Source organism: Hyperolius riggenbachi, chromosome 6 (assembly GCF_040937935.1).
Source record: "Hyperolius riggenbachi isolate aHypRig1 chromosome 6, aHypRig1.pri, whole genome shotgun sequence".
Classification (NCBI taxonomy): Eukaryota; Metazoa; Chordata; class Amphibia; order Anura; family Hyperoliidae; genus Hyperolius; species Hyperolius riggenbachi.
The window spans coordinates 354,187,758-354,209,542 of NC_090651.1; the positions used below are offsets into that span (position 1 = coordinate 354,187,758).

Sequence of the window (21,785 nt, forward strand, 5' to 3'; positions counted from 1 at the left end):
CTCTTGGCACACGCGGCGGCTTTTCCGCGTTTTCTCACACAAACCTTAAATTAAACCCCAACCAAACCTTATATCATACCCCCACCAAACTTCCTATCATACACCCACCACAACTCATACCCCACCAAACCTTAAATTAAACCCCCGCCAAACCTCATATCATACCCCCACCAAACCTCATATCATAGCCCCACCACAGTTCATATCACATAATATATTAGGCACACCACTGCTCCCACTTCACCCCACAGCTGCTAAGGATCAGGTAGGATCTAGAGTTTGTGAAGATGCACTTTGTGTGTTGTAAAGTCTAAGCCGGATCCATTAAAGCTTTTTTTATGACACGTTAGCTGCAAGTGCCAAACTGTTTTTCTTTTTGCTACCATAAACCTCATATCATCTCACCACCACACCTCATGGGATGGGGTGGTTGGGAGATTAAAGAGGTGGGGAGGGTATAGGGGGTTTGATTATAAAGCTCATAGAGGTGGAAATAAGGGACAGTATATGGGGCTGAGGTATACTGGTCGTTGTATCGGTCCTTTCAATCATCACTGCTGTTACATAGTTTGGTTGAAAAAGATGTTCATCAAGTTCAACCAGTGAACTTTCATCTAGTAAAAAAAGCAATCATAGCATGATACAAACACTCCTGCTTCTATAAATTCATTTGCACAAATGTCAACATCAGACTGTCCAAGGGAGATAGCTGAGATGGTAAGAGAAAGCAGGGGACTTATTTCCAAAAGAGTGATGTTTGTGAGCTATAATTGGTGGTGGCCACATTCTGGTAGAGCTACAGATGTCCCATGAGATGTTAATAAATACGGCTCTTGCATTCCAATTATATTCAGGTTGGAGCTGGGCCAATTAAATAAACTTCCTAGCTACTTTGATTGACCACGTCCCAAGCTGCATACAATTTACAAGCAAGATGGAATTATCATCATCACCACCACATTGACCATCTCCAGTGATAGCGGAAGCCTGGTTTTCAGAAGATTCTGAAATTCTGTCTGCAGGTTTCAGGAGACTCTTTCTTTTGGAGTTGCTTGGCTCTCGATGTTCCTGTTGAGCAGATGCTGATGTCTTGTGTTATTTCAGGTCTGTAACCTTTCAAGCAGTGAGTTCATCTCTGGGAGTCGTGATGCCTGGAGCTCTATCGACTGAAAAATGCTTCCCAACATAGACTCCTCCGTATGCAACTGTGGTCAAGACACTCAGTTTATGGCCTGCTTATTCTGAGAGCTTCATCCTGAGAATGACACAACCTCCAGTCTGCAGTGACTATCTGCTGTCCTCCTGTACCAGCAGTTGTTTACTTGGTAGAGGTGATAGCAGAAGAAACCTGTTTTTTCGGGTGATTCTGAAATTCTGCCTGCAGGTTTCAGAAGGATACTTTCACTTTTTTGGAGTTGCTTGGTTCTCGATGTTCCTGTTGAGCAGATGCTCGTGCCTTGTGTTATTTGGGGTCTGTAACCTTTTAAGCAGTGAGTTCATCTCTGGGAGTTGTGATGCCTGAAGCTCTATCGACTGAAGAACGCTTCCCAACATAGACTCCGCCGTACGTGGCCAAGACATTCAGCTTATGGCCTGCTTATTCGGAGACCTTTATCCTGAGAAAGGCACAACTACCAGTCTGCAGTGACTATCTGCTGTCCTCCTGTACCAGCAGGAGATGTTTACTTGGTAGATGTTTCCCCACCAAATAAAGTTTCCTAATCGATAACGTAGGACAATTTTGGAAATGAGAGCATCTAGAAATAATGCACAGAAAAAGTTTCTCCTGTAAGGCTGAACATTTGTAGATTAAATATTCTGTCATCAGGGGAAATCTGTTACTGAGTAATGAGATCTCCAACTTGTTACAGTTCATTTCAGGTGAAACCTTTGTACATTTTCTCTTTTATTTTTGGACAGAGGAGAAAAAGATTAAGCCAGGGCATGCATGAGTGGAGATTTTTTAAAGATATGATCACTTTGATTAATCTGCCAGCAGTCTACTGACCCTAATAACCATTATTGATTTTGGGTAGTTTAAGCAAATCTGTCATGATAAAAACATCACAGGGTAATGCTAGGTACACACAATGAGATTTTCTGGCAGATTTACTGACATTTCTAACATGTCCAATCTAAATTCTGATCGATACCTGATCAATTTTCCCTTCACTTCTGTGGGAAATTGATCGGAAAACGATCTGAAATTGATTGGAAATCAGATTGGACATGTTGGAAATAATCGATCTTTACATAGATAAATTGTTGAAACAAGTTCTGTATTTCTTAAAGGACATCCGTGGTGAAAATAAACAAAGGAGATAAACAATTGTATCTATCCTCCTTCTTCTAAAAATGACTTTTTTTTTTGCGGCATGTTAGCCTGAATATGTATGTATCACGAGCACGCAACTTGCAGCACTTGCTGAGCAGATATGAGCACAAGCTATTGTACTCGCCGGGCCAGGCGATCCTCCCCTTTCTCTCACAAACCTACCCCAATAGGTGGACGCACTCCCTGTCACTCTCACCGTGTCACAAGACCAGTTTCCTCCCCCTTAACCCGAACACATTCACTCCCTGGCATTTTGGGCCAATGGCGAGCGTGGTTGGCGGGGCATCCTGACAACATCTCGGAAGTCCGTACACGCCGCCATTGCCCTGGGACAAACGCCTGGGAACAAGCGCCACACCGGCGCGAAACGGCTGTTGCGCCATCCTCTCATCCCCTGGTCACCCTCCCGCACCCGTCTTCCACACAGGTCAGATCGATCTACTGTATATATGATTACTGAAATGTGACATATGTTTACTTGCCTGTTGGCAAAAAAATCATGAGAAAATAAATGTGAACACAGGAAGCTGTATGTTCTGTGAATTCGTTGTTGTCTGAATTAGCCTGGAAGCACGCTTCCTCACATACATAAAGCAATGAAGTGGACTAGGACGGAGGTGTTACTTAAGGTGCAGAGGACCTTTCTATCCCCCCATTACTGAGTGCCAGGCAACCAGCTCCTGTTGTGACTTTTTTTTTTGTTATCACATAGATTTTTTTTATATTTAAAATCTACTTTTATAAGTTTTTATTGTTTTGTGATCTCTTCTCAATGACACATTCATTGAAGTATGCCAGAGCTATGAACTATTAACCCGTTTTATCTCTTTCCTGCTCTCAGAAGCCATTTACTGCCAGGAAAGTGTTTTATGGCTGCAATTCCTTATCAGTGAGGGTTATGCTATAGTCTGACCCGGACAGAAACTGTAATTTGCACACCTGATTTTGACCTCTTTCAGGCAGAGATAGAAATAAAGCACCATAGCCTAGTTATTTGTGTGCTTGGCACTGTACATACACATGTCTATCTCATCATGTCACACGTCACCTCAGATGTCCATTAAGTGCTGTTATGTGATATCACTTTATACTTCGCTTGTTCCATCTAAAATGTATGTTTTTATGTTGTTTTTTCCAGGATATTTAACGGTGACCATCGAGCCTCTTCCTCCCGTGGTAGTGGGGGACTCCGTGACTCTGAAATGCAACTTCCGGACGGATGGGCGGATGCGGGAGATAGTGTGGTACCGGGTAAGCCTTCCTTCTTTTTCTAGGTATCACGTAGGCGTGTCCTGCTGCCCATTTGTCCCGTTTCCCTCATGGGTATCAGTCTAATTGGGCGCATGCGGCCCCTGGACAAATCGAGCGCTGCCATTGACTTCCATATAAAATAACAGTAAGCCGGCGCCAGATCAGAGAATCCGGCGCATGACGGCACCAGATATTTACCGATTTTGCTGGGGTTTTCTTGCCTTTTCCGACATGGTTCAGATGCCTGCGATATTGACCTATACTGCATGTTTTTTTTCCCCCTTTGTTTTGGCAAGGGGGGGGGGGGGTTAGGGTTAAGACTGGGGTTTGTGTGGGGAAGGGGCATGTTAAGTGTTAGGCATCAGGACTGGGGTTTTTGCGGGGGGGGGGGGGGGGAGGAGGGTGGGGGTTTGTGTTGGGCAGGGTTAAGTGTTAGGCGTCAGGACCGGGATTCGTGTGTGGGTGTGTGTGTTGAGTTTAGGCGTGAGGAACGGAATTTGTGCAGGGGGGGGAGGATTATGTGTTAGGCATCAGGTCCGGGGTTTGTCTGTGTGTGGTAAGTTTTAGGCATCAAGACCGAGATGTGTGTGTGTGTGTGTGTGTGTGTGACGGGGGGGGGGGGGGGGGTTGTGGGCGGAATTGGGCAGGGTAAAAGTGTTAGGCATCAGGACCGTTGTGTGTGTGTTTTGAGTTTTAGGTGTCAGGACCAGGGTTTAAGCAGGGGGTGTGTGTGTCATGGTTAAATGTTAGGCATCAGGACTGGGGTTTGTGCAGGGAGAGTGTTGAGTTTTTGGCATCAGGACCGAGATTTGTAAAAAAAAGGGGGGGGGGGGGCGTGGAATGGGCAGGGTTAAGTCTTAGGCAACAGGACCGGGGTATGTGCGGGAGTAGGGTTAAGTGTTAGGCATCAGGACCGGGGTTTGTGTGTATGTGTGCTTTAGGCATCAGGATTGGGATGTGTGGGGTAAGTTTTAGGCATCAGGACTGGGGTGTGTGTGTGTGTGTGTGTGTGTGTGTGTGTGTGTGTGTGTGTGTGTGTGTGTGTGTAGGGATTGGGTATGGTTAAGTGTTAGGTATCAGGACTTTGGTGTGTGTGTGTGTGTGGGGAGGCGGTAAGTGTTAGGCGTCAGGACGAGGATTTGTGTGGGATGGGCAGGGCTAAGTGTTAGACGTCAGGACCGGGGTTTGTATGTGGGTGGGGGGGGGGGGGGGGTGTTAAGTGTTGGGCGTCAGGATTGGGGTATGAGAGTGTGCTGGGAGAGTTCTGTCTGCATGAATGTAGAGTTTGGCTTAGCTCTTGCAAAATGGAAAATCCACACTGTAAATAGTAGAATACCGGTAATACACTGATATTCTACTATCGGCAGTTTCCCTGCGCCCGTTCTTCCCTGGCGCCCGTAATTCACGTGCGTCCCTCGTGTGCTGTTCCTTAGGCCGTCACATTTGAAAGCCGTCACTGAAGATAATCGCACTAGTATTTTTGCAGCGTGTTGTAAATTATATGGATTTTTATAAATTTCCGCGGCCCCCCAAACTGCCATTTCTGGTTTGCGGCTGTTCGGAGCTCAAGTCACAGAAGTATCCGAAGTGCCATCTTCTCATAGGTTATATTTCACAAGAGGGACCTCCTCACTCTCCGAGTATAAAATATTTTACATTGCATTAATGTCATCCCTGCTCCGCAAATATAATTTGCGTCTCGTGGGAGTAATGCCGCCGTTTTACCGAAGTATTTTATGGGAATGCCCCGTTGCCTTTCTACATTGCGCTTCTGTATAGAGGTGTTATATATTAAAGGAATGACATTGCTTCCCAATTAAAGCCTAAGTCTGGGAAAATAACTAAAAGATCTCCTTCCCGGTGTTCTTATCTGTTGCAATGCATTTTAGTTGTAATAAAGCCACATAACTGCTGATCAGTCAGGTCACATGATTGGTTATGATCCTCTTCATTCAAATGATGGCATTTAGTAGTAGGAACTGTATGGGCAGTCAACAGGCTGCCACTGCCTCTGCTTAAAGCTGGGAATGGGGCGGAGTTTGCAGGACATAGTTTACATGTCAATCACAACATTGGTCTCTTGTCTCCAATGAAGTCAACTTCCATCATGCTTCGCAGTAAGGCTGACACCACAGCACTGAATTAAAGTGGACCTGAACTCTTGCACAGGCCTGAAGAAATGCATAGAGAATTGCACCCTGTATGTATTTAGAGAGTTTAGCCTGTTTAATTCCCCCTCATTTGTGTCTAATCACAAGTTGTAATCTAATCTCTCCCATGTCACATGACTGCCTATTGCAGAGATGGCAGATAAGGCCATTTGAAAGCATAGGAGGTTAACAATAGGTCTGCTTCCATGAATCAGGAAGTAGTAACAGTGCAGATTTATTTTAGGATTTGTATCAGCTGTAACAATGAAATGTTTTTGTTTGAAGGTTATTATGTTGTGTATCTTTTAGAGCAGAGAGGATGCCTGAGTTCAGGTCCACGTTAGAGATGAACTTTTACTCATTGCATAGTTGTGTTCCTTTCCTATTGTTTATAGGGCATTCCTCAAGCCAAATACTTTTTTGTTTTTGTTTTAATACTCTAATTCTCTATAAACTAAACCAGCCACCCACAGTTTTCAGAGAGCCTTGGCAGTAGCAAGGGATCATGGGAGCACAGTGTGGGCAGGAGGAGGGGGAGGTATTACTAGCGAGAGATTTCGGAGGCAGAGGGAGGAGGGGGGAGTTAGGTTTTTTTCACAGTCTGAGTGCTGATGGTGCAGATAAGCTTGGCTGTGTGTAATGTTTACAAACAACATGGCTGCTGTCATTGTATCACAGGAAGAAATAATCATATTCTATTAAAGCTGTATGCAGACAGATTTGCTGTTTAAACCAGCTAAACTGTACATAAGATATATAGACAAGTTAGTTTTTTATCTCGGATCCTCTTTAATCAGTTGTTCAGTACTTGGTGACAGAAGTGGGGTGGTTTGCATCAGGTAACAGTTAAGGTAGCCACACGCCGTACAGTTTTTGAAATTTTCTTTTCAAGGATTGCAATCAATCTTTCGGATTGATTGTAACATCTTAAAAATCTGACCAATGTACCACACACACGAGTTACATTTTTCCTCACTTATGAAAAAAAAATTATTGAAAACTCTAGAAAATTGCTTGGGTCTATACATTAAGAAATCAGCAATCTATCCTACACCATTCAATTTTCATAAAAATCGATCAGAAACAAATCCACCATTCCCGATGGACTTATATTGAATCAAATGGGAAATCTGATCGGATTTCTTGCTCGAATAAAAATAAATAAATAGATTTTTTGAGAAATCTGATAGTTTTTAAAGAATTGCTGTAAAATTGGATCATTTTATTGTATTGTGTATCGCCACCTTGTGTCTGCGCGGGTTTGGGGTTTAAAGTGACCCCGAGATGGGGCCACATGGATAAAATATACATACCTGGGGCTGGGGGAAGCCCTCTCCTGACTTGATGTTCTTCCGGTGCGGGGACAACTGGGCATGCGCGGAATGTGTGCGCGCGCACTCCTGACACTTTCACGCCGCCGGCAGCTCTCTGCGTCTGCGCAGTACTACTGCACAGGCACAGAATGCTCCCAGTAACAGGAGCGAAACAGGGGATCTAACCTGGCTGGACTAGGCATCATCCAGGCATCCCCCCAACACAGGTTGTCTCTGGTCAAAGCCTTTCAGATCCTCACGCTTGCCCATTTTTCCTCCTTTTAACACATCATCTTCATGAACTGACTAATCTATCATCTCAGTGTCAGCTGCTGTTGTAAGAAGATTATCCATGTTGGGTCCTTCCCTTGTCAGCGTTTTTAATGTCAGGTCTGATGGCTGCGTGTTACTAGAAAAACATCTTTGCTTGCTCTTTGTTCAAGGCGTGACATCACTGTGTTCTAGAAATAAGCCATATTTTATGGGGGTAATAGCTGTGTAAGTGACATCACCGCTGTCCAGATATAACATATGAAGGCGAGAGGACCTTCCTACATATATTGTACTTTACTGAACTAGCATCACAGATCTCCGATCCAGATAAACTGTATTTTATAGGCATTGTATGACGGTGTCCAGACCTCATAATATGTATAAGGCTTCTTTCACACTGTCAGTAAAAACATTACATTTATCAGAACGGATGTGAACAAATCCTACACTAAGCAATCCGATCTGTTCACATGGGTCCATTCAGTCCGTTCCGACAAGCAGAATGCGAGTTTGGATCCTGCACAATTTTTCCGTAATCAGCTGGGCAAAGTGGATGGCGATGAAAAAGTGGACGGCTTCAAAATCAAAATAGGGAGGCCACCATATAGCAACCGAGCCCTGCAACTGAACATTGTGCTCTCACTGCTCATTCAAGCCACAGGAAGTGAGCCGTAGAGAGTGGTTTTTAAAGTGTACCGGAAGCAATAAGTGACATGATGAGATAAACATGTGTATGTACAGTGCAAAACATATTAATCACCAGGTTATTTTACTTGTTTTATTTTGCTGCCTGAAAGAGTTATTTTCTAGGCATGGAAGTGACAGCTTCTGTCTTGTGAGTACCTTGTCAGGAATATAGTAAAAAAAGTATAATAGTTTTCCTGGCTGGCAGAATACAACTTTTGAGCTCTGGGAAGAGATATAAAAAGGTCAATAGTTCATGTAATTTAAGTCTGGGACACTTAATAGGCTGCCCTCTGATTAGAGACAGTAAGACATTTAACCTGCTTTGTAAATGTTTAAATATAAAAAAAAAACCTGAGGTACTTAAAAAAAGTTATTTTTAGGAATAGGAGGATAAATATAAGTATTTATCTCATAAGTTTATTTTCACCTCGGGTTCACTTTAAGGGTTGTTTCCCGCCAATTTCCTCATTACATACAGTGCAACACAGGTGCCTACAATCGCCAAATGATGTGATGCAGTGCAGTGGGAGTATACCTCCCAACTTTTTGAAATGAGAAAGAGGGACACCTAAGCCACACCCTGCCACACCCCTGATCATGCACCCGGAACACCCCTAGTCACGGATATCATAACAATTTCATAAGAAAAATTGTTGTTTTATAACTCAAACCACACTGGTCCTTTCTATCCTGGTTCATTTTCCTTCATATTAACATTTTAAAATTAGTAATATATCAATTTAAAGGATGGGAATAAAGTGTGTAGACTTAATCAAACACTTTTTACAGTAGAGAAATACATATATTAACATAGAAAGAGGGACAAAGTTCTAAAAGAGGGGCAAATGAGGAGGGATTGGGCTCCCAAAGAGGGACTGTCCCTCCAAAAGAGGGACAGTTGGGAGCTATGTGGAAGCATCATACCACAATCACACAGATCTAGTGTAAAACTGGCCTAAAATGCAAATGACAGAACACGAAAATGCAAGCATTGTAGCAACACACAGTGATGTGGGAAAAGCTTGCGCATACGAAAGCGTAACTTTTTGCGCGCCGGCCGTACATAGCAGGGACGAGCCCCAACTGTCCTGATGACCTTGTGTTGTCCTTGACTCCCAGAGCCTCATGCCATGTAGCTGGTGAGCTCAGGCCATGAGTTCCTCACACCAGGCACACTGCCACCCACGCTGCCCCTCCGCAGCACCGAGTGGGCTCTGGTAAGATAAGATTAACCCACTTTCCCAGCGCTGATCTGCAGCAAAATCCCTAAATCCTCTCCCTTCCCACAGAGCGTTTCTGGGAACGGAAGAACGCAGCCGAGGAGTGTGTAAGACCACAGATACTCCGTGCGTGCGTCCGAGAGCGAGCGTATGGCCGCACGTGAAAAGGCATCTGCTGTTTTCAGGCGTCGGCGCTCTCGGTGTCCAAGCTTTGGAGGCGAGCCACAACAACGGCTGTAAATTACTACTACTAAAACATTTAAAAAGTTATTGTGCGTGTTAGCGAGATTTATTTCTGACGGAGGCACTCATCAATAAATAAAGCCAGACGGAGAGAGGACAAGTAACAGCAATCCAGGGGTGTAAAGATGTCCCCTAAATACCCCAATCACGGACTGAGAATGGGTGCCATAAAGTTTGTATGGGCTGATTGCTTCATTCTGGCGTGCGACTACTTTACGGTCCCCCGCGGGGAAGCACATGTAGGGATGTGTTGTTGTTTGTGAACAGTGTGCAGCGACTCCGGCCAACTAATGTTATTTTATCCGCAAGCAGCTTAATACAGAGATATACTGTATGTATATCTCTGGTCAGTTTCTGGTGAACAGGTGATTTATATTCCTGATCATTTGTTGGGCTTACACTGGGAGACTATAAGACCTTGTTCACATCAAAAATCGTTAATGCCAGTGTTTTGCGATTTTGTGCGCAATTTTTTTTCTTACCTGCGCGTTGTGATTTTTTTATAAAGCGCTTTTCTAAGTGCTTTTGCAGAGCGATTCTGTTTTTTAACTTCCTGACGTTAGTCAGGAAGTGAATTCTTGCACCTGGGAATGAATAAAAATACCTTCCATTGGTACAGGCAGCGCTTTGGTGAGCGGATCGAAATTGAACCGCTTACATGTGAACCCTCACATAGGGAATCATTGCACATTCGCTTTTAGGGCAATTTTGAAAATCGCCGGAACTTAAAAAAAATCAGAAGTGCCCTTAGTGTGAACAAGCCCTAAGGCCCCGTTCACACTTGCGTTTTGGCAAGTAAACGGACCGGATCCTGATCGGATCCTGATCGGATCCTGACCTGATCCTGATCAGAACTTACGGTTCCGATCAGGATCCGGTCCGTTTGTATCAGGCATGCATCAGGCTGCCATCCGGATCCGTGGGCAAAAAATAGTTACATTTAAAGAAAAAAATGTTGGGGTCAGCAGAAGGTGCACCTGGTGCACATGTACAATCAGGTTCCTCCGCTGTAGGCATCACCTCCACCTCCGATATTCTGCCAAACAGCTCCAGCACGTCTGTCACTGCTGCTCCACTCCAGACATGCTTGGCCCATGTGTCCCCATCCGAAATGGATGCTTGGATACGCATAGGAAGTGGGGTAGAACGTCAAGTTTTTGTAGGCAGTGTGTTCTGTGCCTTCCGTTTCCCATTGGTTTCTGTGTTCCTGATGGTGCTGTCAGGCTCAGGTCAGGCTCCGGTCAGGATGCGTGGGCCGGAGATCCGGACACAAAAAATATGCATGTTGGAAAAGAGTCCGGAGTCCGAATCCGGTCCGGCTCCGTACTGTACGGAACGTACGTATGTGAACGTCCGCATAGCCTTTGCATTGCTATGCGGAACGTACGTTCCGTTTGTACAGTATGCGGTCCGGATCAGATCCGGAAAATCCGGATAGCGAACGCTAATGTGAACCGGGCCTAAGGGGAAAATTAATTCTCAAATTACACTGCTGGAGATATTCTTTAAAATTTAAACACTGCTATAAACGTGTACAGCACTGAAATGTACGTATGGCTATCATTATAAGCGTGTGCAGCACTGAAATGTAAACATTGCTATCATTATAAGCGTGTGCAGCACTGAAATGTAAACATTGCTATCATTATAAGCGTGTGCAGCACTGAAATGTAAACATTGCTATCATTATAAGCCTGTGCAGCACTGAAATGTAAGCATTGCTATCATAATCGTGTGCAGCACTGAAATGTAAACATTACTATCATTAAGGGCTGGTGCACACCAAAACCCGCTAGCAGATCCGCAAAACGCTAGCAGATTTTTAAACGCTTTTTTTTATTTTTATGAGGCGTTTTGCTAGCGTTTTGCGGATTGCTGCTGCGGTTTTCAGTATAGTAGATTTCATATATTGTTACAGTAAAGCTGTTACTGAACAGCTTCTGTAACAAAAACGCCTGCAAAACCGCTCTGAACAGGCGTTTTTCAGAGCGTTTTGCGTTTTTCCTATACTTAACATTGAGGCAGAAACGCATCCGAAATCCAAAAAATGCCTCACCCAGGCATTTTTCGTTTCTGCAAAACGCCTGCCGCTCTGGTGTGCACCACCCCATTGAGATACATTGACCAAGCAGATCCGCAGCCGCAAGCGGATCTGAAAACGCCCAAAAAGCCGCTCGGTGTGCACCAGCCCTATAAGAGTGTGCAGCACTGAAATGTAAGCATTGCTATCATAAGCGTGTGCAGCAATGAAATGTAAACATTGCTATCATTATAAGCATGTGCAGCACTGAAATGTAAACATTGTTATCATTATAAGAGTGTGCAGCACTGAAATGTAAACATTGCTATCATTATAAGCATGTGCAGCACTGAAATGTAAACATTGTTATCATTATAAGCATGTGCAGCACTGAAATGTAAACATTGCTATCATTATAAGCATGTGCAGCACTGAAATGTAAACATTGCTATCATAAGCGTGTGCAGCACTGAAATGTAAACATTGCTATCATAAGTGTGTGCAGTACTGAAATGTAAACATTGTTATCATTATAAGAGTGTGCAGCACTAAAATGTAAACATTGCTATCATTATAAGAGTGTGCAGCACTGAAATGTAAGCATTGCTATTATAAGCGTGCGTAGCACTGAAATGTAAACATTGCTATCATTATAAACATGTGCAGCACTGAAATGTAAACATTGCTATCATAAGCGTGTGCAGCACTGAAATGTAAACATTGCTATCATTATAAGTGTGTGCAGCACTGAAATGTAAACATTGTTATCATTATAAGAGTGTGCAGCACTGAAATGTAAGCATTGCTATCATTATAAGCATGTGCAGCACTGAAGTGTAAATATTGCTTTCATTATAAGCGTGTGCAGCACTGAAATGTAAACATTGCTATCATTATAAGCTTGTGCAGCACTGAAATGTAAACATTGCTATCAATATAAGCGTGTGCAGCATTGAAATGTTAACGTAAATGTGAACTGTAAACACTGCTCCGGGTATAAACCTGTGCAGCACTGAACTGTAAACACCGCTCCGGGTATAAACCTGTGCAGCACTGAACTGTAAACACTGCTCCGGGTGTAAACCTGTGCAGCACTGAATTGTAAACACTGCTCTGGGTATAAGCCTGTGTAGCACTGAACTGTAAATACTGCTCCAGGTATAAACGTGTGCAGCATTGAACTGTAAACACTGCTCCGGGTATAAACCTATGCAGCATTGAACTGAAAACACTTCTTCGGGTATAAACCTGTGCAGCACTGAACTGTAAACACTGCTCTGGGTATAAGCCTGTGCAGCACTGAACTGTAAACACTGCTCCAGGTATAAACCTACGCAGCGCTGAACTGTAAACTTTGCTCCGGGTATAAACCTATGCAGCATTGAACTGAAAACACTTCTTTGGGTATAGACCTGTGCAGCACTGAACTGTAAACACTGCTCTGGGTATAAGCCTGTGCAGCACTGAACTGTAAACACTGCTCCGCTTATAAACTTGTGCAGCACTGAACTGTGAACATTTCTCCGGGTATAAACCCATGCAGCATTAAACTGAAAACACTTTTCCAGGTATCAACCTGTGCAGCATTGAACTGTAAACACTGCTCTGGGTATAAACCTGTGCATCATTGAACTGTAAACACTGCTCTAGGTATAAGCCTGTGCAGCATTGAACTGTGAACACTGCTCTGGGTATAAACCTATGCAGCACTGAACAGTAATCACTGCTCCGGGTGTAAACCTGTGCAGCACTGAACTGTAAACACTGCTCTGGGTATAAGTGTAACGATTGTGGGATATCTCCGTGGTCAGCGCACAAGATGCGCGCTGACACCGCGGAAGTCCTCCACAAGCGTGTCAAAATACTAGAACCCAGCTTTTGGTGCAAGCACCAGTAGAGGGGAATTCCCACTGGCAGATGAAGCTGTGGAGTGCAGAGGTATAAACCCTTTGCGCTGCCTCAAATGCCAGATGGAAATTGTACGAAAAGAAGCAACACAAGGCAAGATAGCCCCCAAAGAGAGAGAGCACAGAGACAGAATCAATGTGTGTCCACCAAACTAGTCGCCACCCAGCGACGGTGAACACACAACAGCGGAAACAAAGTAGGAACGCAATTGCAAGAATGGCTATTGCCAAATAGTGACACCAGACTGAGCAGGACAGAGCACGAGAGTAGCAAAGGCACAGCAAACAACAATCAGAGGATAAGGAAAATAACAAACGCTAGCTAAACGCGAACACCGCACTCATTTGCAACAGCGAACGCGTTTTCTGCACGATCACCGTGCGTTAGGCGCCCAGTGATAAGCGTGCCACCCTAACTAGCCACACGTAACACAAATGAGCACAAACAGACAAATGAGGTAGCCAGTAGCAACCGCTGATCCAGCTTACACTCCAGGAACTCAGATCAGAAAGATCCACAGCCGCTACCGCTAGAGGCTAGTGCGATCCAAACAAGACAGACAGATGAGGTAGCCAGTAGCAACCGCTGCTCCAGCTTACACTCCAGCTTACACTCCAGGAACTCAGATCAGAAGGATCCACAGCCGCTACCGCTAGAGGCTAGTGCGATCCAAACAAGACAGAGCGATTCGCTATCAACCGCCGCTGGCGACAGCGCAATCGCGACAGACAAGACAGGACAGAATAGGCAGTACAAATTATACACAAACTGACTGCACTAACTAGGAATGCAAGGAGCACTCCCCAAGAATTAACTATACTAAGATAGCAGTGGCTGACACTCCAGGTGAGTCCAGCAGGAACAAACCTCTATGAGCAGCAAAGGATTCTGGGATCACATGGTATTTATACTGCAAGCCTTCAAAGGAGGCAGCCAGGCCGTTTGCATGACAAGTGTATGCAAATTTCTCAGCAGCAGAACAGGTCTGAAACTTGCAAAGCACAGGTAGGTCTCTTTTCCAGAGACCTGCAGCCCTCAGACTTAAGGAATGGACAAACAGCCGTCTGCCCATGCAGACAGCTGAGCAGATCGTTACAATAAGCCTGTGCTGCACTGAACTGTAAACACTGCTCCGGGTATAAACCTGTGCTGCACTGAACTGTAAACACTGCTCCGGGTATAAACCTGTGCTGCACTGAACTGTAAACACTGCTTCAAGTATAAGCCTGTGCAGCATTGAACTGTAAACACTGCTTCAGGTATAAGCCTGTGCAGCATTGAACTGTGAACACTGCTCTGGGTATAAACCTGTGCAGCACTGAACTGTAAACACTGCTCCGGGTATAAACCTGTGCAGCACTGCCCTGGGTATAAACCTGTGCAGCACTGAACTGTAAACACTGCTCCGGGTATAAATCTGTGCAGCACTGAACTGTAAACACTGCTCCGAGTATAAAGCTGCACAGCACTGAACTGTAAACACTGCTCTGGGTATAAAGCTGCGCAGCATTGCACTATAAACACTGCTCTGGGTATAAACCTGTGCAGCACTGAACTGTAAACACTGCTCCGGGTATAAGCCTGTGCAGCACTGAACTGTAAACACTGCTCTGAGTATAAACCTGTGCAGCACTGAACTGTAAACACTGCTCCGGGTATAAGCCTGTGCAGCACTGAACTGTAAACACTGCTCTGAGTATAAACCTGTGCAGCACTGAACTGTAAACACTGCTCCGGGTATAAACCTGTGCTGTACTGAACTGTAAACACTGTTCCGAGTATAAACCTGTGCAGCACTGAACTGTAAATACTGCTCTGGGTATAAACCTGTGCAGCACTGAACTGTAAACACAGCTCTGGGTATAAATCTGTGCTGCACTGAACTGTAAACACAGCTCTGGGTGTAAACCTGTGCAGCACTGAACTGTAAACACAGCTCTGGGTATAAACCTGTGAAGCACTGAACTGTAAACACAGCTCTGGGTATAAACCTGTGCTGCACTGACCTGTAAACACTGCTCCGGGTATAAACCTGTGCTGCACTGACCTGTAAACACTGCTCTGGGTATAAGCATGTGCTGCACTGAACTGTAAACACTGATCCGGGTATAAACCTGTGCAGCACTAAACTGTAAACACAGCTCTGGGTATAAAGCTGTGCAACACTGAACTGTAAACACTGCTCCCTGTATAAACCTGTACAGCACTGAACTGTAAACACTGCTCTGGGTATAAGCCTGTGCTGCACTGAACTGTAAACACTGCTCCAGGTATAAACAGCTCATTGTGACTAAAATTGTTTATTATCTCAGCGTGGAGAGAGACACATTTAACCGTCTTTATTTTCTACAACCGGTACATTGCTCTACATAAGAGAGAGATAACAGCTAAAGGTGGTTTAATTAGCCACGCTGTGGTATGCAAATGCCGTTACATCTCGTTCCTAAATGGTAACAAAACCTTTTTTTAATAAAGGGTAACATCAAACAGGCGGATGAATAGAGTGTTGCAGGCAAAACATGGTATTTTGAATACATTTTCTTCTGCGTGATCATCTGATGACCTTCAGCTTGTTCTTGTTTCTCCAGCAGCTATTGTTGCGCTGATGTTTATCGCGGGGAGCCGTTCGTACGGCCGCATTGTGGTACGCCGAACCTCTCCGCGTCAGCATTGTGTACAGCGCAGAGAACTATTTACTGCCATTGTATGGATTCATATATCTCACATCACGTAGCTCACAAAGGGGGCTTTGTATGGCTGCGATATATCACTTAGAACATTACAGTACGTATTACTGGACATAGTTACCTCCGCTGGGTACATGAGTGGGGGGGCGCAGGAGGGGGAATACAAGACCCACGAACCCCGCAAGCTATCCATCGGGCCCTGGCTAGGAACATGTGTTGTTATATTTGGAGGGTTTCGGTACTAAAGTATGGAGGAGTTCAAGGCTGGGAGAATATATTTCATGTTCCGTTTTTGCCTTTTCTTATTGTTATCGTTCCCTTTTGAATGTGGATAAGACGGAGTGTCTATTGGACACGTAAATGAAACAGAAGCATGGGAAAAATTGGGTGCCCAGTTTCGGTTAGTAGAATATCTGTAAATTTACCGATATTGTACGCTTTGAAAGTGGAAATTACGATAGTAAAATATTGGTAAGTAACCTAACACTATTCTCACACAGAACCATCCCTCTACCGATGCCATACCCTAACCACCCTCCCTGCCGATGGCTAACCCACAATCCACCCCACTCATGGGCCTAGTAATCACCCCTGCGACCTCTGCCATCGCAGGGGGGCCTAGAGGCTTTTAGGGGCCCCTCCTCTTCCTCCCTCTCCCCAACCGCAAGCGCAGCCAATTAGCAAAGAAACCTCCCCATTCGCTCACAAAATCTGTGTGCAAGAGTGTGTGTAATCATTTCCTGCCTCCAGAGGCTGCTTCACAGCAGAACACTCTCTGTTGCCATTCGTCGGCTTCCGATCCTGTGGGGGTTCGGGGACAAAGGGGGCCCCATGCTATCATTTTTGCAGGGGGACCCTGTTAAAGAGACACTGAAGCGAAAAAAAAAAGTATGATATAATGATTTGTATGTGTAGTACAGCTAAGAAATAAAACATTAGGAGCAGAGACCTGAGTCTAATATTGTTTCCACTACAGGAAGAGTTAAATAACTCCAGTTGTTATCTATGCAAAAGAGCCACTGAGCTTCATGACTTCCAAAGTCGCAGAGAGCTGACTTTTGCAGCTTTTTATCTCAAGTATCTGTCACTGTATTTTCTTTTTCTCTGCAGAGAAGGGTTCAAAAGTTCACTAGGCTGCTCTGTGAAAACATTTAGAGTGCTGAGTAGTGTGTAAACTGCAAATATTAGAGAATGATGCAATGTTATAAAAAAAGCTATATAACTGAAAATTAAAATATAAGAATATTTTCTTTGCTACTAATGTTCTAGTAATTATTTGTACTACACAACCAATTATATTTATATCATTTTATTTCCGCTTCAGTGTCTCTTTAAGTCGAGTTACACCCCTGACCCCACTGATGCCTTACCTTAACCAATTCCCATCCCACACCTAACCACCCCATGCCTAACCATGATTGTGCGGAGGACTACAACATTCTGGGTTGGAGTTAACACTGTATTGAATCTACACTTACTCCCTGCAGTGCGGTGTACACCAATGAACAAGGAGGACTGTATTAAAGGACTACAGGTAAAAGTTTTATAAAGTGGGGCTTAAGAAAGGTCCATATGTATACTTTGGTGGGGTTCACAAAAGTCCTTATTAATCCTGATTGCACCCATGGCTGGCATGGTCAATCTTCCTCCCACCCTGACCATGCCCTTGTCTGGGCTCTGGCCATGCCCTATAGCCAGGTCATAGCCTAGTCCCAGCACCAGTGTGTCAGGCAGTGGTGTCATAAGTGACAGCAAAGGAGCTGATAGTCCACATTCCATCACATCCGGACTTCCATAGCCACTCACTGGATTGGCTATTGTATTCCATCACATCCGGACTTCCATAGCCACTCACTGGATTGGCTATTGTATTCCATTGCATCCGGACTCTCATAGCCACTCACTGGATAGGCTATTGTATTCCATCACATCCGGACTCTCATAGCCACTCACTGGATTGGCTATTGTATTCCATCACATCCGGACTCTCATAGCCACTCACTGGATTGGCTATTGTATTCCATCGCATCCGGACTTCCATAGCCACTCACTGGATGGGCTATTGTATTCCATCACATCCGGACTCTCATAGCCACTCACTGGATAGGCTATTGTATTCCATCACATCCGGACTCCCATAGCCACTCACTGGATAGGCTATTGTATTCCATCACATCCAGACTCTCATAGCCACTCACTGGATGGGCTATTGTATTTCATCGCATCCAGACTCTCATAGCCACTCACTGATTTGGCTATTGTATTCCATCGCATCCGGACTTCCATAGCCACTCACTGGATGGGCTATTGTATTCCATCGCATCCAGACTCTCATAGCCACTCACTTATTTGGCTATTGTATTCCATCACATCCGGACTCTCATAGCCACTCACTGGATAGGCTATTGTATTCCATCACATCCAGACTCTCATAGCCACTCACTGATTTGGCTATTGTATTCCATCACATCCGGACTCTCATAGCCACTCACTGGATAGGCTATTGTATTCCATCACATCCGGACTCTCATAGCCACTCACTGGATAGGCTAGTGTATTCCATTGCATCTGGACTCCCATAGCCACTCACTGGATGGGCTATTGTATTCCATTGCATCTGGACTCCCATAGCCACTCACTGGATGGGCTATTGTATTCCATCGCATCTGGACTCCCATAGCCACTCACTGGATAGGCTATTGTATTCCATCAAAATGTCAGCAACAACAGAAGCAATGTACAACCATGTGGCACATCCCATTAGATTAGTGGTAAGCTTGAAACGTTGTACACATTGGAAATGCACTCTTAGACCCTCTACCAGCACTGTGCCTTTAACCAGGGCTGTGGAGTCGGAGTTGGAGTCGGAGTCTGGGTAATTTTGGGCACCCGGAGTCGGAGTTGGAGTCGGAGTCGTTGATTTCATAAACTGAGGAGTCGGAGTCAAGGAGTCGGAGTCGGAGCCATTTTGGGTACCCGGAGTTGGAGTTGGAGTCGTGATTTCATAAACTGAGGAGTCTGAGTTGGAGTCGGAAGATTTTTGTACCGACTCCACCGCCCTGCCTTTAACTGTCACTGGACGTGTGCTCCGCCATCAGCTTGTGAGAAGTATCAGTTCATCAAATGCATCAACAAGATTTGTCAGAGGCGTGCACCTTCCGTCCAAGAATTTATTACCAAAACATTAAGGGCTCTTTCACACTACAGGCAGCGGTGAAAGGCTAAAACGCTGCATTTTGGCTGCAGGCGTTTTCAAGGCGTTTTGAAGGCGTTTTAACGCCTATACATTACAATCAATTGTAATGAGAAATGCAGCGGTAGGCCCAGAAAAAGCGCCTGGGAGCGTTGAAACGCAACGCTCCAAAACGCAGCGCTAAGTGTGAATGGTAAAATGAAAGTCTATGGACTTTCTTTTACCTAGGAAAACGCCAACTTCGGCCGTGGCGTTAAAACGCCGAAAAAGCCCTCTGGTGTGAAAGGGCCCTGACAGTTTGCTTGTGTAACAAAACTCTTCAACACTCAATGCCGTGTACAATTCTACACATAGTGTAAACAAAAAGAAGATGGATCTTACATAACCGTGTAGTTAGTGGATCATTCGAGGGGGGGGTACAGTAGGTGGTAGGTACAAAGGCGGCGGTACCGCTGCAGCCCACGGAATGCACAGGTGACAATATGTCAGGCTGTGCAATATTTACCTTTTCTGGTTCCAGCGGGGGTGCTGTTGCGACTCTCCACATGGAGATAGGCGAAAATAACCGATCTCCGTCGGGCCCGCTCTACTGCGCAGGAGACTTGCGCCTGCGCAGTAGAGCGGGCCGACAGCGATCAGCTATTTCCGCCTATCTCCGAGGCGGAGAGCCGATACTGCGCCTGCGCTGGAGCCAGAAAAGGTAAATATTTACATCCCCGCTGTTCGGAGGGCCAGAGCGAGACCATCGTGGGACACAGGAGGACGGGGGAAACCTCAATAGGATCCGGAGGCTTCCCCCACCCGAGGTGAGTACCCCCCAGGGGTACTTTTTTTCGTTACAGATTTTCTTTGAAAGTTACTAAATATAAAAAGTGCCACTTTGTTTTGCAGTTTAGTAAATATATGCCAAAATGGGCGCAACAATAGTGACATGAATTTCCCTTGTCTGTCTAATCCACTCAATCGGCCTAATCCATAATCCATGGAGCAGCACAATAGCCTGCTGCACAATGCCACACAATGCATCGATTGTAGCCCGCCGGTAAGACCCTCTGCGGCTATTTATAGCGACGTGAGGCACAATGGCGGCGGATCCACACAGCTGCGTTGTGGGGCTCGCGGTCCGCGATCGTAATGCCTCCGCTATGTCCAGGATGAAATATTAATGACAGAGAACACGGATTAAAGCAATGTCTTTATTTGTGCTTCCTGAATTATTTACCCAGAATCCCGCGGTGCCACCTCTCTCCATCTCTCTCGCTCGCACATCCATCCTGAAAACAGACTTCCTTTTTCTTAGCAATTTAGATAAAATCATTTTTCTTGCGCAGTAATCTCCCTCTCGCGCTCCCCAAATAATCCTCTTGCCAGAGTCCGCGCCTCTAATCTCTCAATCCCACATCCTTCCCGTATTAATATTTTTAGAGCGCCGCGTTCTAGCGGCTGGCAGATTTCAGCTGGGACCCATTTTGTTTTACTTGCAGATAATTTAGTCTGAGGCGTTTTAATGTGTCTATTTGCTGGCTGTCTGCAGTGTGATGTGTCTGAATATGTATAGATGTTCTAGTTTTCGGCATAAAGAGGAACGGTTCGCTCAATGCAATGTGATATTGAAGGTTTTCATTTACTTATAAATGCAATAGAAATACGTCCCCCCATAACCAGTAGCCTGTATAGTGTGTGGACTGTACGCTAGCTGTAGTATCTCTGCATCCCTGTGTGGTAGCTTTACATGACTTGTATATCAAGTCTGGTCATTGTTCCGTGCTGCCCATTCTGCTCCTGTCTATAGTGTATACTGTGTACTCTGTACACCAGCTGTGATATCTCTGTATCCCTGTGTGGCAGATTTACTCACATGACTTGTAGATCTGGTCTGATCATTGCTCTGTGCTGTCTTTCCTGTTCCTGTGTATGCTGTATACTGTGTACTCTGTACACCAGCTGTGATATCTCTGCATCCCTGTGTGGCAGATTTACTCACATGACTTGTAGATCAGGTCTGGTCATTGCTCTGTGTTGTCCTTCCTGTCTATACTGTATACTATGTGCACTGCACACTAGCCCTGATATCTCTGCATCCCTGTGTGACCGCTTTACTCACATGACTTGTAGATCAGATCTGATTATTGCTTTGTGCTGCCCTTCCTGTTCCTGTCTATACTGCATACTATGTACACTGTACACCAGCTCTGATACATCTACATTCCTGTGGGACATCTTTACTCACATGACTTGTAGACTAGTAAGACTCCTTTCTCAGTAACAACTGACAGTGATACTAGAAGCTTTTCCACTGCAGCAAATGCAGAGCTCTATAGCAGTAGTCATGACAGGCAGATCCATGTAAAATAGCTTGTTAAAATTGTTGGAAAAAACAGATGTGATTGGATTAGGATCGTTTGGTTTTCTCAGGGAAAGCTTGAAAGGACCCCTGAACTGAGAGGGATATGAGGGTCGCCATATTTATTTACTTTTAAGCAATACTGGTTGCCCGGCAGCCCT

The 21,785-nt window shown here is 44.9% G+C and overlaps 1 protein-coding gene across 2 annotated transcripts in view; it reads left to right on the forward strand.

Annotated features, from left to right (window-relative positions):
* IGSF21 (immunoglobin superfamily member 21) overlaps positions 1-21,785 on the forward strand; it is an 826,399-nt gene that overhangs the window by 182,945 nt on the left and 621,669 nt on the right. For both annotated transcript variants that reach the window (XM_068241709.1, XM_068241708.1), the window contains exon 2: positions 3,474-3,586. In XM_068241709.1, the coding sequence (XP_068097810.1) occupies positions 3,474-3,586 (113 nt within the window). The remainder of the gene's footprint in view (positions 1-3,473; positions 3,587-21,785) is intronic.